The 18,965-nt window shown below is 35.9% G+C and overlaps 1 protein-coding gene across 1 annotated transcript; it reads left to right on the top strand.

Moving 5' to 3' along the window:
- Positions 1-1,031: 1,031 nt before the first annotated feature.
- Positions 1,032-17,454, top strand: LOC113231834 (F-box only protein 28). Its single transcript, XM_026466368.1, has 9 exons — positions 1,032-1,039; positions 1,267-1,576; positions 2,066-2,314; positions 2,643-2,838; positions 8,475-8,685; positions 10,820-11,018; positions 11,863-11,982; positions 13,630-13,818; positions 14,363-17,454. Exons 1-9 carry the CDS (start codon positions 1,032-1,034, stop codon positions 14,513-14,515), a joined length of 1,635 nt encoding a protein of 544 aa, XP_026322153.1. The 3' UTR covers positions 14,516-17,454.
- Positions 17,455-18,965: the final 1,511 nt, after the last annotated feature.

The following is an 18,965-nucleotide window of genomic DNA, read 5'->3' as shown; positions in this document are numbered from 1 at the left end:
AGTATCAATCTGGAGTAGATCAAAATCCGCGCTGCATTTCCTTGATAAAGCAAGTTTGACATCATTAGCAAATACAGGGCAGATAGACGAGTTTACAGACGTAGAAAAGTCTTTTTAACAAGCACTAAGACAAGGAGAAGGCCGGAACTGCTACCTTGACCTATACCAGAAGCAATTGTATAAGGGAAAGATTTAAAGTTTTCGTACTCGACGTACTGCCTTCTGTCTTAAAAACACGTACAGAAGAATTTTATTAACTAGGTAGTCATTGGTCATTATTGGCCCGATCCAAAGTTTTTCGGAAGTTGAAATGAGCAACGTCTACCTGGATTTATTCAGAAGATTTGAAGAAAATTGAGTGCTGCGGCAAAAACCGTGTTGTTCGTCACAAAACCATCCACGCAGCTGTGATACTATAGCCGAATACAGGCAAACTATTTCGATTATTTTTGCAAATACTGAGAGAATAACAATAGACCGGTAGTTTCTTATATTACTCTTCAAGCTACTCTTGTGTATAGCAGGTATAACTTTAAATATTTTCCAACGAACGTGGGTACAAGTTTGGTCTAATTCATAGGTTATATAAATAACAATAACTATAAATTATATAAATAACGATTATAAAAGGTTGATCCAGGCGTGCAGCTGTTATATAAATTAAATTGATGATCACAAAATAAATTATTGGTGAAATTCTGTGAATGAATTCTGTGAATATATCAATCATGCGACTATGGATGCCACTATAAGTGGATTGATATACAGAGACAAAATAAAAAAGATTTACAATCTTGTCTATGGTTTCGTGGCTGAACATTTTTCATCTTCCTCTTGCTTGACTTCATAAAAAAATTGATATTTTTTGTGAAAGCGTAGCGCGTTTGAAACTATTGCGTCTCAATAAAATTTGATTTAGATTAAAATTCAATTATAACCAACAAAACATGTGCATGAATTCTTGAGTGAGTGTTATATGTAGTTTATTATTTCAAATTGTCAGTCAGAAATTACCGCCGTATCATATAAGAATGCTCAAGTGATTAGGCCTAGCCATGGCCACCATTTTAGAATTTACTGTGTAGTGACTCGCGAAGTAATTTATTTTTATTCTAATTTAAAAATTCAGTTAATACACTTTCCGTAATCCGTTTTTGTAGTCGAATGTCTTCTCTTTATGCTAGTAATAGAATCCTGGTAATTGTAATGTAAAAGTTTTGTTAATTTTGGGGAGTGATTGTAAAGATGAAAGTTTGAAGTTTTCAGAGTAATAATAAAGAGTGAACTGGGTAAGATGGTGTCGACGAGGCAGATGAGTAGCGTGGGGGGCGGCGGCGGCGAGGGCTCGAGCGCGGGTGCGGGTCCATCGCACGCGGAGCCCGCGGCCGTACCGCGCGTCACCCGCCACTCCAGTGCGCATTTGCCCGGCGGCTCCTCCCCGCACGGCGGTACCAAGTGCAGCACTCTGGTGCCTGCGCCGAAGACCTACTCCACAGGCCTTCTTGATCTGCCTATTGAAGTCCTAGAAAAGATCTTTAGCTACTTGGGATACAAAAGTGTCTCACAATTGAGAATGGTTATTTTTTTAATAAGTACTTTTTTTTTGTAAATATTGACAAATGTTATATGAGTCTGAACAATTTATTTAATGTGTGTTGACAGATTGAATAATGTATACATTACATGTAAAAATTAGTAAACTCATGTTGCTCTATAGAGAAAAGAAAACCTAAATATATGTAGGCTTATCAGTGTATATTTCAGACACTTCTAACAGTATTGTACATTTATATAACAATAAGTTATTTAAATGGAAGAAAAACTATGAAAGTTGACCTGCTTATTAGTTTAAATACATCAGCATCAAAAGATTCACCTAATACCATATAAGGCACAAAAAAAATTTGTTAAAGCATCAACATTGTATGGACACATCATCGCTAATAAATGCCTACAATAGGTTGCTTTATGCTGATGTATGCTATATGGACTCTTAATGCATGCCTCTGTAATGAAACCAGTGTGTCCATTAGATTAGTCATGTTTACACGTAATTGTTTTGCAGGTCAACCGCCAATTCAACACAATATGTAGCAGTATATTAAATTTTACATTTCAAAAGTTGCAAAATCAAATGCTGCATAGATTTCAGTCGATAAAGGCTAAAATGCCTCGCAGAGAGTCTGCACGTCGAAGTCACCCTCTGGCTTGTGAATCTGACATAATAGAGACGTTGCACATGAGACTTAGTCTCCTGCAAATGACGTTTGGCAAACACATTGAGAGGAAACATTGCTGTTTTTTCCCTGGAGAGGTAATTTATTGTGACTCTCTGAATATTACAGATATATCCATATTCTACATCATTACACCTCTTCAAGTTACGTCAAAATATATTTAACAACTGATTTATTTGATTAATTTATCACTTGATGTTATGACAAAACCTTTTTGACATCAAACATAAGGTCTCTTATTTTCAGATAACCACTAAAAGTCAAATTTTTGTTTGTTATTGGACAACCAAGTTAATTATTTCCCAACTTCCTCTGATTTGCTTAATAAATCTATGCAATTGTCATAGTTAAAAACAGTGTGGTTAAAATACTGTTACTAATTCTGACAATCAATTCTCTTTGTAGATTCTGGATGAGGTGTACAGCATCTTATCATATTTAAAAACAACAACAAAACTAGCACGGCCTTACAAAGTGACAGATGAACTTTTTGATCTGACCACTATGGCCATGGAGTATTTCAAGGAGCACATTGAGCCCAACTTGCCAGAGATCACATATTTTAGTACAGACTTTTTTGACATCACCACGGCATTTTCACGTAAGTATCTGACTAACTTTCTTATATGAATAATTAATTACCTATATGGTTTAAACAAGATTTAGAGGACTTATGCAATGTCACAAATATATTAAGTAATTTTAATCACATGGTATAAAATAGTTCAAGATATTTATCACATAATGAATGAGACAAGGTGATCATTACTATACTTTAAAATGTTTTAATAGATAAATCTGGTTTTAATGTCTATTCAATGATCTTCCAAAGGTCAAGGTCAACTCTTACCTGCATGACGACCATGTCAATGAAAAAGATAACCATGATTCACAAAACTGGAACTTACTTAAGAAAGTCTTGACCAAACTTATTGTCTTTCCATATGGAATAATCCAATCTGAAATAATAACTGATAGTACAGTCAAGAGCATGTTAAGCTTGACACTTTGTACCATTCTTATCATAAGCAGCATAGAGTTGGATTTAAATCTTAAGTGTCAAGCTTGACATGCTCTTGACCCTGTACCTACGCACAGTCAACAGCACAGCAAGCTATACGCTGGTTGAATATCGCCTCCAGTGCATTGGGACAAGATTCTTAAAAATGTAGCTTGATGAGCAGCCATCTGTACTTACATAATACTTTTAAGAGATATAAAAATTACCCATGAAGTAAAATTTTTAAAACAATTTTTTTGTAGAAAGATGGTGAAGATATGTCTAGATTCAATTAGATAAATGTATAAAACTTCATGTTTTTTTACTTTTTAACCGACTTTAAAAAAGGAGGTTCTTTTTGTATGTATGTTACGCGTCAACTCTGGCATTTGTGTACTGATTTTGATGATTCTTTTTTTGTTGGAGAGAGGGTACCTCAGAAGTAGTTCCATTTAATTTTGAAGAAAATGTTCCACCTCTAAGGGTGGCAAACAAGGGGTTGAATGACTTTTGAGGTCGGTTTCATTAGTACTCTGTACTGAGATTATTCACTGTTAAACTTATCAAAGTGAAGAGTACTAAGTCAGCTGTAAAAAACAGATTTGAAGTCTACGGATTTGTAAAAATCAATATTTAGAATAGAAAGAGGTCTATGAAACAAGAAAGTTTGGGGACTTCCGGTCTGTAGCTATTTCCACTTTGAACATAGCCTGCAATATTATTCTATTCAGTAATAAACAGCCATAAAGATAACATAAAAATTATATACATAGAATTACAAGCACATTCGTCCAGGATGTTATATTACCTAATAATAACATGACATAATTTCGAAAGCAGAACGGTTTTATAATTCCGCCCAATGAATGGGAGATTAAGGGTGATTGGGAGACTCATTCTTTCAAATAACAATCAATGTCGTATTCTTTTTTTTGTTATTGCAATTAGTCTATTTGTCGGGAAACTATTGTTAACATTAAAAGCTCTATTTCCTTGTAGCATTTACATATTCATTAGCAGAACCTGAGCTATGGAATATAACTTAGTTATTTCCTGCTATATCAATAAGAAATTATTGTCAATTGCTATCAGATTTAACCTTGAAAGATCAATGGTGTTGTTACATGAACTTCCGTCAATCACGTATGTGATTATGTAATGGATACAAACATCGGAGTGTATAGATTTATTGTCGGTCTTTATGCGCATTGAATATCTTTATTATGAGATCCGTCTCTGCCGCTCTTTATTGAGTTCCTTCAAATGCAACAGAGTATAAGTTTTGTACTGTGATATCTTAGGGTAATATATTTAACAAATTTCATAGAAATACGATTACACGTAATTTTATACTACTCTTCGAAAAGTGAGCGTCAGTTTACAAAAGAATGAAGAAATAATTATATAATAGAGAGTCATAAGTACACAGTAGTGTACATATATAAAATCAACATAATTAATTAAACTAATATATAATTGAGTTGAACTAACAATGTCAAGTGTATACAGAAAATGTCAACATGGGTCATTGACCTACCAATAAATGGACGTCGGGTTCGCGCTAAGAAGTGTCCGCACCTATTGGGCGTTAAAATCGCATACAGTGCGTCAATCGCGCAACAGTCTTCGTTTGTTCAACTGACAGCGCGGTTGTCAATCATACAGTACTGTATAATAATAACTTGTAAAAATTACTGCAGTAAACTGTAAAAACAGGATTTTGTATCATATTGTCACTAAACAAATATATTGTGTTATCGTAGTTGTAATTTAAAAGTGTTATTTTGTACAGTTTTATAGTATGTAATTTATATATAAATGAATCGTGAGTATAAATTACAAAAGCACACAAAATAATCAAATAACTAACTGCCCTTTTTCTACACATTGCATGCGCAAAAGATGGAAAGAGACCCTTTACGTCAATTTCAAGAAGCTTATATAAACTTCTTGGTCATTTTCAATTGTGAACCACAAGCGATTGAAATATTTAGAACAAAGAAACTATAGAGTCGCTTTGATTTTAATCTTATTTTTAAAATGATTTTTTTATTAAATGTTAGCAATAACTAACAAAATATTATTGTACTCGTTTTTCGCTTTGGGATTACCTATCAGAAGTCAGAAACTACATTTGCCCGAAAAAACGTTAGCCTGAATTTTCATAATGTGAAATGTATTTTTTTAGAAAGATTACAAAACAAAAGCTAGTGAAAAGCATCAAAATTAATCGAAAACGTAATGGTTTTATTATAAATCGGTTTTCTGAATTACGGATAATTTGAGTTTACGTTTATTTATATATTTCGTTACGTATCACTACGTTTGTATAGGTTAACTTCGGACATTTTTTTCGTGGTTTTTGTATTAGACCCGACGTCCATTTGTTGGTACGTCAATGATATGGGTACTTAATAACTAATAAATGTATATTACAGTATAATAATACGATGAATGTCAAATTTATTAATAAATATAATATATATCGAAAAATCATATTACAAAATTGAAGACTGCGTGTTAGATAAAGATGTATGGAAAGACGACATAGCTCCAGAATCCACACAAATTTGATTCAAAGTGTATTCCATAGCATTTAAGTTTATTTGAAAAGAGCAATGCCTAGAGTTTCTTGCTCGTTCTTCTCAGGGAACTCGGCGTAGTGAACGAGCAGTAGCTTAAATGTGACGTTTTCAAGTGTAAATTTATTTTACCTATGGAATAAATAATCTTTGACTTTGACTTTGAAAATAATTTAATTATTTATTAAGTACTTTGAGTGTACTCTGTTACTGACTAAAGGGACTTTTCGAATTAAAGGTTCTTCAGTCTGCACCTGAACGTTTCCTCACAACATTCGTTTTTTAGTTCGGCAGGTAGGTGCTCATAATACTGATCGGAGTTGCCCGCACGACCGGGGCACCCACCCATCACCTCCGCTCGCCCAAATGCTAAGTGTTTCCGCGTGAACATAAACATATACTTAATATACTTAGTATAAGTCAATAATACGTAATCCAATCAGGGGGTCAATTCAGGAACCTTACGATAACTCAGTTGTCGACCGATTTCTTTTTTCTTCAACACCCAAATCGAACGTCAAACTGTCGCATTCGAGACCGAACCGAAATGACGTCGCACCCGTAGGATTACTCGAACTTCTCGACCAGCAAAGGCTACAAACGTTATTAAGAACACAGTTATCGAATTAAAGTTACCGTCCTATTGTTTACAAACCAAGAATGTAATATGGAAATCTCTTATTAGTTTAAGTCTGGTTTTTATTGATTTATTTTAAGGTATTCCTATATTTTAAAAGTCGTGAAAATGTATATAAAAGGATTTTAATTTCTTATATTATATATTTTTTTAAATTAGATCTACAAAACAGTTTACATTCCCTCCTTAACAAAAGCTAAAACATTACTACTAGTTCTATTCTAGAATGCAAACCTAAACATGTACATACAGCATGACCAATCATGAGTAAACAATTTAGTTGGAAATATAAATTGTTTGTAAATTAATATAAAATTATTAGGCATAAATAAAACTGTAACCTTAAATAAAATAGAATTACTATAACTATGAAAGAGAGAAACCGTGGTGGTTGTGGTTTCGATTGCAAAGTCTTTTAACATTATCATCAAATATATCCATCCCTAAATCATCGCCAGAATCAACCATAAGGTCATTGTAGGCCCGACACATTCTCGTCAAAGGGTTGTAAAAAGACGTATTATTAGTATAAACATTCAATACGAATGGTCTAGGAAGGCGTCGTGGATTGCACTTGTTGTTAAAATTAATATGAGACAGAATGTGGAATAAATGTAGAATATCCTGTAGCCTACGTCTAGAATTCAAGGACATAACCTTAAAATATGATTATATATATTTAATTTTTCTTATGATCTATTTCACCGACTAACTCCGTAAACGCTGTAGGATAACGATATCGTATCCAAATCGAACGTTCTCAGAAAAAAACGACATTCAATCGAATTTCGGTTAAAATATCGAAGAGTTCTGAATCGGGGGCCAGATCTGAACCATGACTATATTTTCTGTCTAATCACAGGCTTACAGTAGAAAATAATTCTTTTGAAAACGTTACGTATTTGCAAATATTGGATTATTGAAATGTGACAAATTCTTAAGTGCTGTGCTAGCCCAGTTTGAGAATAGTAATGAAAAACACTTTCAATTGAGAATTCGACGGCTCGAAACCCTGTTGCGGCTTGTACCTGAAGCGCAGGCCACATCGCGAATGAAGGTAGCTAACTTACCTCACGTCGTTTGGTTAGCTTAGTTCGCAGTGTGAAAAGATACCCGGCTACGTTAGGTAAGCAAATTTTGCTGATATGGCCTGCGCCTAAAACTTTATAGACTATGATTCGAATCCATGTTTCCGTATATTTGTAAATGCTTAGTGGCAATATCTTTTGCTAGCAGTGAAGGAAAAGATCGCGACGAAATCTGGAAATCGGGGAAGGTTTACAACTACTTGAAAACATGTTTAGTCGCCAACTCGCATTGGGCCAGCATGGCAACTATGGTCTGTATCTCTTTCCTTTGAGGAGACCAGTGCCCAGCAGTGAAACGTATTGTTGACATTTTTGTTCTTCAGTAATTTCACGAAACTGAAAAATGTTTCATCAAATTTATTTTGGGCGCTGTTACAGTTTGATTTATCTCTAGTTATCTCTTATTAAGTAAAAGTTCAGGAGACTAGCAATCAGTTTAATGCGTTAATGCATTTATATGCATTAATTAATTGCAAAATTTTCTACCGATTTGGAGGGAAATGTAATGCAAAATGGCGCCTGATATTTTTGTCAGTTGATAAATAAAAGTTAGAAAGTTGCAGGAATACTTGTTACATAGCGATTATTGTGTTATTGTTGTTATGCAATATTAAATTTGAATTGGTTACTTTTTCGAGAAACTACTTTTAGGTTAGTAATTATGTTATACTCAAAACATTTCACTTAGGCAAGCACAAGCCTTGTGAAAAATAAGAATTTTTGCTATCATTGGGGAAACACCCGATTACTATAGAGTTAAAAATAACCATTATTGGTTTTGGCATATAAACTTTGTCAATTACAATTAAAACCAAAAATATCTTGACAGTTGATGGTAATTGTGTATTGTGTATAGACTGGAACAGTACTATTACAAGTGTTGTTAACACTTGTCTATTTTGATATGGAAACCATTTTGCCACGTTACAGCGGGAGAAAGCAGTAAGTCCTATAACTGTCTAGACTCCCCTCCGCCGTCGGGCTTCGAGTCGTCGTCCGCGGCTGCGCCGGCGACGGCGGACCGCGGTGTCAACAACTCGTACTCGTACATGGAGGAGTCCCTCCCGCCTTCGCCGCCGCCGCCACAGAGCAACATGGTGCTGCGCAAACGGATACATCGCATTAAACAGGGCATGAAGAAGTAAGGCCTGTTTAAATTAGTAGCAGTAGATATATAATTGAGTAGCAGTGGAGCTCCTTGTGAAAGAGTTCGTCCAGGTAAGTTCTGCCACCTACCTATTTCTGCCGCCAAGCAGTAATGTCAGCATTACTGTGTTACAGTTTTGAAGGGTAAAGGTACTGGTGAAATTGCAGGCACATGGGACTTGTCAACTTATGTCTCAGGGTCTCGGGCGCAGTGGCAGTGCCCCTCAGATCTTTGCAATTTAAATCTCTGAGTGGCACTGCAACTGTTATGGACAGGCGTGTAGCTTACCATCAGGCGCATGACTTGTCGTCCCATTACTTGACGGTATAAAAAAAATACTTGACTAAATTCAAATACGCATGATGCAAATGAAGCTTCGTACTTAACACTGTCTTTTCGTTTTGTCGAGTAGAAACCCTTAAACAACCCCCTGGACATTGAGTTGTTTATGGGTCTAAGACTTGTGTTGTTACTTTCTGTTTTTTGCTAAGGTATTTCTATCTTTAAGGGATTTATTATACACTCCCGGACACATAATTCGAGCCACCTTGCATTCTTATTTCATTGAAGAATAAATTTCCTCTGGAAATGAAACTGTTTTTCCGGATTTAAATCGCGTATATTTGTTTTTATACAAAACAGTCAACCGTGACCATGGGACCTGTAAGGGATCCGTAACGTTGGTTTGTTTGAAACAACAAATATACGCGATTTAAATTCGGAAAAAATAGTATCATTTTCTATGTGTAACAATCGCGAAAACCTAAGAACTCGATAAGTTTTCTCTGGTTTTACAAATTCAAATTTTTAACAAGGACTTATGGAAATGACATTAACTATACCAGTTTCAAAAATTCATAATATTTTTTGGTCAATCAAACTTTAAAAGCTTAGGACTTCTAATAATGAAAATGCAAAGTGGCTCAAATCTATCCAGAAGTGCATTATAGATAATTATAAGTAACCTAACCTAACAGTAGAAAATATTTTTTTATATTTTATAAATATTTTTATATTTTTATAAATATTTTACAGTAGAATTTACTTATTGTTGTATGTTTTATCGATTTGTACCATAATACCAAGAAACTGGTAACAGATTGCAACGAGTTGTACGATACAGCGGCGAATGACAATATATTGTCCGCCTTTGTCAGGAATGTTATGCAAATTTGATGGAAAATAGATATTAATCGATTTATTATTTAAAATTTTATGTTCTGTTCTTATTCTTGCGTTCTTCTGGCCTTAAAGATAAATTTGAATTTGCGAATGGGAAAGGCGATATTCCCCGGCAATCATCCATGGCATAGTCGACCGTAGTCACTGTCTCAGGTTCAAGAATCGGCGAATGATACGTGTCTCATCTAGCAGAACCGCTTGATGTAATCTGCGATATTCAAATAAATCACTGCTTTTCGGAATAGAGGCCTGAACCAAAATTATTCATTTTTGTCTTAATAAGGTGCACTCAGAATTAGCTAAATTGTATTAAAAGACTCCGCTCTTTTTAACTGACTTCAAAAAACGGAGGAGATTCTCAATAACGGCATTTGTGAACCGATTTTGATGATTCTTTTTTTTGTTGGAAAGAGGGCACCTCATTAGTGGTCCCATTTAAATTTCAAGAAAATATTTCACCTCTAAGGGTCGTATTCCAGAACTCTACTCAATGCTCAAGTCAGGATTTGAGCAGACTTGAGTATGATTTCAAGCACTGGAAATACGACCCTAATGGCAAGGACTTGAGTATGATTTTCAGTGCTCACTGCAATACTCAAGTCCTGACTTGAGCATTGAGTAGAGTTCTGGAATACGACCCTAAGAGTGGCAAACTAGTGGATGAATCCGGTTCTGCGCACTTTCCGGTAACCGATCTCAATTATTATAGTTTAAAATGATCGAGTGAGGACATGCGCCTTTATACAATTCGTCTGCTTTGCATTTTAGATAATCTGCCGTTGTTTTTAAATCATATTTCTGATGATTTAGTTGATTTTATGTTAAGCTACTATTCTAGAAAACCATCGAAATGTTTTTGTTTTTTTTTTCTTTGTAGGTTGTGTAGACAGTCTACAGTTATGATGATTATTTTGTATTTGCTTAGTAAAGCATTGCTGTATTGCAGATACAACGATCAGTTGTCGGCGTTGCGCAGCGATCTGCGCAGCTGCAAGCGCAAGACTGCATTGCAGCAAAAACAGATCGCGGAACAGCAGAAGCAGATTGCGGAGCAACAAAAACAGACTTTGGAATATGCCAACCGTCTCGACGATTATGATAAGAAGAACGAAGAGACAAGCCGCAAGTTTCAAACTCTACTACAGGTTCGACGACTGCTTTATAGTGCATTCTCTTTCGTTTTGAATAGGGCTGATATTTTTTTGAACGTTAGACGATATGTTGTTACCAATTCAAATATTAAAGTTACAATGAACCTTTTGTATTTAAGCTCCTATTTTTTATAATCTGGTATACTGGAAATTGTATATATTGGCCTAAAATGAATTTATTGCACATTTGGTAAAATACATAAATGCATTTTGTATGTATAAGTGCATACTTAAATATTTACATTATTTTATTCAAAAAGAGAGTTTGTCCGTGTACTGCTAAGTGATGAAAAATCCGCTTACTGTTTTATGCTTAAATATTTAGACAAGTTTTATGTAAGTGTGGACTTAGCAGACTACATAGCAGCACCAAATGTTAGACATGACATACTCATAATTAGGTTTTTCATTTGGATTTTGAAGAAATATTCTTATGAGAGTCTATTGGATTCTGAAATTATAAAAAAGGAATACTGCCGTCCACTAAGTAAAACGTGGCTAAGTGACAAATGGTCAAATATATAAATTCTCTTTTAAAAATAGTTAAAATTAATCAGTAACGATGCATAGCTGAAATATTATTAAACAATTACAATATTCCAAACTGGGTTATGGTTTTTTACGATACCTCAAAAAATTATTTTTTCTCTGGACGGCGGAACAGATTTACCTATGTGTCATTTGCAATTTCTTTGCATTTCATTTATGAAAGCGACTAGTGGAATTGTAAGCACACTTATGCTTCCTTCACCACTTTCCGGAGTTGTACACTCGGATTGAGAAGGCGGTTAGAAATGACCCACGTGCGGGGGGGCTAACCGAGGCTTGGGTGCCGCAGGAGCTGAACAAGTGCAAGACGGAGCTGCAGTACTGGCGCAGCCGCTCGCCCGCCGTGCCGCCGCTGTGCGCCGAGTGCGGCGCCGCGCTGCGCTCGTCGGCGCTGGCCGCCGCCGCGCAGGTATGCCTTCAAGGGTGCTCGTTTCGCAGCCGTCGGCCGTCGGCCGTCGCTTGACGCCAGGTGAGGTCGTGGCCGATCGCGAGGCTATGCTATGGTACTCAAAACTGGTTTAAAGGGATTGAACACCGCCGTTAAGTCGCCTGCTTGTTACACGATTTAATTCCGCCTTTCCGTCACCGGGGATCTAGGCCCGTGTGGATATTCCAAAGATTCTCACGAAGCGTTACGCTTCTCCACATTTATATGGTGATCGGCTATGGAGCGGGATTCCCTGCCTGCAGATTTGTTCCCTGAAGGTTATAACTTGGACCTTTTCAAGGCGATAGGGGGTGGGCATTATTTAAGTTTGCATGCTCCATTGTCACTTTCCATCAGGTGAGATGGAGGTCAAAGAAAACAAAATACTCCGTCAAACCGTTATTATAATTTTGACATAAGCGTGACTATGAAGTTCCTTAATTATTGACAAGCAACCATGGACAGAAAAATGCAATATTTCATGGACTCTTTTTTTTTTCTTTACTGTAGTGAAGCGACGTACTTTTTAGCTCCGATTCCGGTATTTATCAAACCGACAATTAATGTAAACAAAATTATTCAAGTTGATTTCTTTTTTGTATAGGTCTTGGTACCCATCTAATGAATTATGATGAATACTTAATATAATGTTGAAAATATCAATGTGTTAAATCGATTAAAACTTTTTACTATAAAAACTATCCTAGTTTGACGAATTAATTGTGAATTAAAATTAAAATTCTTTATAAATAAAATCGATTGTTTTAGGAAACCGAATCGGTAACGCGTTAGGACATCACTAATTGATTAGTAGTCAGGCTGTCAAATGTATAATAAATAGTTGTATGGACTATAACAATTATTTTTATCGTTACTATCTATCTATGAGGAGTGTTTCATAATCATTGGGTTGTATTTTAAGCAGGGTTCAACATTTTCAAGGTAAGGTAATTTTCTTTGATAGTTATCTATAAATGGCAAAACAGAGAGAAAACTCAATATACACAAAGAATAAACTTTGGGAAGGCAAATTTGGTTTGTGATATTTTTTGAGATTGACATTTAACACATGTCACGACATTGCTAACACTATCATTTTGTTGTTCCAATTAATTTTATAAATATCGAGATAATTGCTATAGTATACTATACTTATTAAGTTGATTATCGTGTCCTGTCGTGTCAAGTATCGAAGAGGATAGAATAGAAATTTATTACTATGCCACAACACAAAAATACTCAGTAAGAAAGATAAAAAATGATAAAGCTAAATTAAAACGAAAAGTTAAAATAAAATGCATATAAAATGAAATAGAAATAAAATCATAACAACACGGCAAACATTAAATAGTCAAGACTATTGTGTACTATGTAGATGTCATGTTGAAAAAATCCACTCAGCTAATGTCACCGCCGAGAAAAGGCTACGATGCTGATTTTCAGTGGACCCTAAAACTGTATGAGTATGTGCGCCGCGTTTATAAACTAAAAAGTAATTACGTAACTATTTCTGAAACCTGATTTAAATAGGTGAAAGTTGAATTGAAAATTGACCGGGAAGTATTTGAGTCGTGGTCCATTTGCCGGTGATGTGGCTAGCGCTCACGCGAAGCGATCGGCGTGTTGCAGTGGGCGGCGGAGGTGGGCGCGGAGCTGAGCGACGCCAGCGCCACGGCCAGCGGCAGCGGCGCGGGGCCCGCCGGCGCCGGCGACACGCCGCTGCTGCAGCCCGCCGCCGTGCTGCCGCCGGTTAGTTCTCCCTCCCAGCCTAGCAGTAGCGCGATACACCGCACGAAAACCAGCATCTTTGGGACACTGGTAAATAAAAAAGCGCACAAGAGGTTTTTTTTGTGACAATGAAAAGGTTTATACACGGATTAATTTTCAGTTTACTCAAACTAATATTGCGTTTTGAGTTTTTGGCAATTGTTGGCTTTTACAGTCCTACAGAATGTTGAATTGTTAGGTTTTCGCTATTGTTACACATACACTACTTACACTGTGTGAAGAGTAAAGGTTAAAGATGGAATTACGGGCATATTAAGGACTTGTCAGTTTATGCCTCAGGGTGACGAGCGCAGTGGCAGTGCCCCTAAATTTTTTGCAATTTAAAGCTTTGAGTAACACTGCAGCTGTTATGGACAGGCGCGTCGCTTGCCACCAGGCGCACGACTTGCTCCATCCGTCACTTGGTATCATAACAAAAACATAAGAATTTTCACATTTTTTTTCTGGTCTGAACCGCGTATATTTCTTTTTCGTTCGTTTGGATCCGAAAAAAACAATTTAATTTCCAAATAGAGTATTGCCATAAGAACACGCGAATGTCACAAACGACACGTAACCGGGCCGCCGTCCGCAGATGCCGCTGGCGGCCAAGGAGCCGGCGCGGGCCGAGTCGGGCGGCGAGGAGCCGCAGGCCACGCCGCCGCTGCGCCGGCGCGCCTCGTCGTCGGGCGACGGCGCCACGCCCGAGCGCAAGAAGCGCCGCCTCACGCGCCCGAGGAAGCTCTGAGCGCTCGCTCCTCGCGAAGCGACGGCGGTCGAGAAGTAACCGATTCGCGAATCGCTCGTCTGTTCCCGAAAGGGCTACTCTTCGTTTCCGTCGCTTTGTTGCTGCGGGTACCGTTTGTCGTACCAAATATGAATTGCAAGGTTTGCCAATTGAGTACGGTGGCAAACGGTCTAGCCTCTTGTCGCGACCTACCCGAAATGCACTCTAAATTCTGCGGCTACACCGCCGCACGGTAAGATAGGAAATGGTTCGCTATGTTACGCTTTCACCAGTGAACCCCCTGTTGTCCATGAGAACGTTACATTTGAATCGTGAGAATTTGAAAATGCGGCTTAAAGATATTGTAGAAAACGGAACGTACGAGGCGTAACCAATTTCTCCAGCTTACCTCTAAATGAGGCTAAAACTAATAATCACTGGTTTGCTTTATTATAGTAGTTTCAATTGTCGTTTCGCCGGCATTAAAACCATGTGATTGGCCAGATTCGCTACCGCATATCACGTAACATTAAAACGATGTGATTGTGCGGTTACAATTTTTTTCACTGGGTGCATGACGCGAATATGTATAACACCAATTTGCCAAACCGCGTTAGTAATCATATTTCAAAAATATTTTCACGCTTCTAGCAACATTTACAGCACATTCTTTATTAAAAATGTGAAACGAAGTACGCCCTAAAGCGGCGCATTTGTTCCGTAGTGTATAACAGTAAGTCGTGAGGGAGTACATGTTAGTTTTGGGTAGAGTAGTCTTGATGTCGTGCCGCGACGGCAAACTCGCCCTTGACGCGGGATATATCTAAGAGGAGTGGCAGAGAGCTTTGTCAAATATTCGTGTACATGGTGTAGATTGAACGCGAATAACCACGTCTTAATCAGGTCTAATTGAGAGACTTCCTTTTTATGAGTAACATCCCATTGTACTTGTGTTTTGTGCATTCGTCTTTACTTCGGACGACTTGGCCAATTGACAATGGTCAAGACGGTGTCTTTAAATAACCAGTGGCATGTTATTATTAACACTAAGGCGCCGCGCAAACGTGTCTTGTGTTAGATGCAAGCAACCGGCAACTGGCGACTGTATCCGGTTTTTTGTATGAAAATAGAATGTTCATTTCTAAAGTCCGTTCTAATCCATTATACTAGTAAAGTAATAAGTAACACTCACGTATATTTTTAAGATTTCGACTTGATATCTAAACACTTTTTCCAGCAATTTGGTTGTGAATAGTCTGTGGTTGCATAGGGCTGTACGGAAATAACTCATTTGGTAAATTCAATTAAAGTTTTTGTAATCGTGTTGCGAATTGAAAATTTAATCACAGTGAACGAATATCCAAGTGTAAGGATTTGAAGAAGGATTTAAAATGTTAGGAGAACTTTAAATTTGCTTTTATAGGTAATGTAAGAAAAACAATCTTATGTATGAAATATCATCCCTTAGTATTGAATCACATATTTTTTATATTAATCAGCAGCGGAATTGATGCACGCATTTTGTTATATAAAACCCAGTTATTCCAACTATTTCATTCAATCGAATCGATTCATTGAATTAATTAATTGATTTGTTGTTGGCAGTACAATGAATTGTAACACAAGACACTTGTTTGCGCAGCGCCTAAATAGTGAGATGTGTACAACGTAATCCTATTGGTTGTTTAAACACACCCCTCTCTTTTATTCGGTCTCACAATGACCAATTTTAACGCAAAACAGACGGGAATAAATTAGATTTTTATTGTATTAGTTTTTATTTAAAATTTCATCGATAGTACATATTTAAAATTTAGGTTATAGATACAATAGAGCATAATTCACGCAACTGGCTCTGTACATAGTGGCAGGACAGTGCTATAATCTGTATCTGGAAACCAGAACAACTTAGTGCAATCGAGAGAAAGCTGTACACAATATCCATTTTAGAATGTCATATAAATTCCATTGTAGCTTACGTTCTAAATGTTGAATAATTAGATTTATGTTTAGTATTACGAAAACTGTTGACCGGGGAAATAGAGCTCTAAACAAAAACAGACCAATTAGTGTGCGATTTCAAATCGCAGATTTTACGCAATTTGATTAGTAACAATTATAACGTTGTATTTGTTGTTGCATATTTAAAACGCACCTAAAAACAAAATAACGCGAACATAATGAACCGGAAAACAAAGAACATTGTGAAAGTTGTTGTTCTTTCGTTTACAAACGAGATATTGAACCTTTAAACAATTTTTGGTATACAATATCAAGGCCCGTATTAATACATTCAAGTACACGATTAATATTCAGATCGTACTTGTCACTTGAGTGACTGTCAAATTTTCCGCTTATTAATAAATCTCACTCAGCACTTGAGCGACAGTCGTAACAATTATAATGCATGCTATCGTATCGATGGCTTACACTATAATTGTTTTCTAATAGTTGCCCTGAGTGCACCGACGTATGGGAAAGAAATGTTACGTCGTACGGGGAAGCTCCTTTATGCATCCTAACGGTGCTACGGTTTTAAGGCATAATGCGATACTAGCCAAAGTGCAGACTTGGGCTCTTGATATGGCATCCAAGATGCCCATAGTTGTGCATCTGTACTCTTCTGTACATTTATTTTACTTTTGACATAAGCTCACCTACCAGTTTCATAAATATTGACAGGCAAATGGACAAAAAAATGCAATATTTCATGGGTGTTTATTTTTCTTTACTATAGTGAAGCGACGTGCTCTTTAGCTATTCTATTCTATTTCCTTAATGGCGGCCACTAGGATTCATCTAAAAATAAATACCTTGTTGCTACCGAAACGTTGACGTTTTGACAAATATTAACTGACATCATTAATCGAAACTGACTGCTCTTTAGCTCCGATATTTATCGAGCCGACAGATTATGTAACGAAGATTATAATCATGGCACCTGTCTAATAAATGATAAAGAAATTAAATAAACTATAAATAATTATAATAAATTCTTTTCGTTTATTATAATGAATCGTCGGATTTTTCTCCATATGAACGGGAATTATCACTTGAATCCTCGGAAACATTAATTATATTGTTAATTATACAATACCGATCAGACAATATCTTCTTTTTTATACCCGCTCACATTCACTTCTGCATGAATAAAATCGAATCGGAAACATATTAGGATATCACTAATGGATTAGAATTCGAGATGTCAACAGTAAAATAAATGGTTGGACTAAGTATAAGTGACGTCACGGTCGTATCAGAGTATTTATTAATACGGGCCTTAGTAAAGATGTATTACAGTATTTACAACGATGTCAGAAAAATTATAGACAATATTTGCGCTTAACAAACTTGATACAGTATTCTTAAACTTAAGTTTAATTATCAATACGATTATGGGTCTTTTTAACAGTATAATAAGGACATTAAATATTTACAACGTATACAAATTCATTATAATATATTTTGCTATTATACTAAACGCAATCTAGGATGATCCCTGTGACACTTAATTTGACGTTTGGCATTGGGACGAGGTAAAGTCGATTTTTATAATTGAATTGATAATTCCAATAGATATTTTAGAAAATTTCAAAAAACATTTATCATATCATTAATTTATAGGTAAAAATAGTAATAAAATAATACCGATGTGCTAATTCGTTGCCAATGATTAAAATTCATACTTTAAGAATGAACACACAATACGTTTATTTATTAAATTATCGAAAACTTTTTATCGATATACCTCATATCTAGTAAGTTCAGTGTAACCTTTGCACGATGACGGAAAAAATAATGAATACAAACATTGATTTGGTGGTGTGATTGAACAAATTAACATTGATTTGGTGGTATTTTTACTTTAATGTAATATATTTATTTAAACAAAGACTGTTCATTTAAAAGTGAGATTCATAAAATTGTTTATGAAATACGTAAATTAGTGCACGTCGTTACAAGGTTATATTGTGTAGATTTTAATGAACTGTCAGGGATAATCCTAGATTATTTTTAGTGTAACTTAGGTTAGAATAGTGGGTAATATGCAGTGGATAGCTTTATTATTTTCACGATAATCAACTGAAAAACAGACGGAATAAACGGAACTGTTAGCTAGTAAATATGTCAACAATGTCATTCTTTGAATAACTCTATAATAACGCTTCTTCAAAGTAATTTAAATCGTATTTCCTCTACATTTTGATTGCATTTGTAATATTTAATGCCAGCATAAGTAGACGATAACCTCCGCAAATAGCGTTCCCAAGTTTCATTTTTGTGACATCGTAGTAAAATGTAGAGTACAACTGGTTATTTTATATTTAACATTCAGGACAGTATTTACATACCAAATGGATAGATAAATAATTAAATAATCTCGCGTTGTACGTTATTATTATAAAACACGGTTTCATTCACACGGCATATAGAGAGCGAATAAAGAACGTCGGAGTCACTGTTATTTTTC

This window comes from Hyposmocoma kahamanoa, unplaced genomic scaffold (genome assembly GCF_003589595.1).
Source record: "Hyposmocoma kahamanoa isolate Upper Pololo Valley unplaced genomic scaffold, ASM358959v1 66, whole genome shotgun sequence".
Classification (NCBI taxonomy): domain Eukaryota; kingdom Metazoa; phylum Arthropoda; class Insecta; order Lepidoptera; family Cosmopterigidae; genus Hyposmocoma; species Hyposmocoma kahamanoa.
The sequence above is the reverse complement of the archived record's forward strand: the minus strand, read 5'-3'. Positions and strand labels throughout refer to the sequence as shown.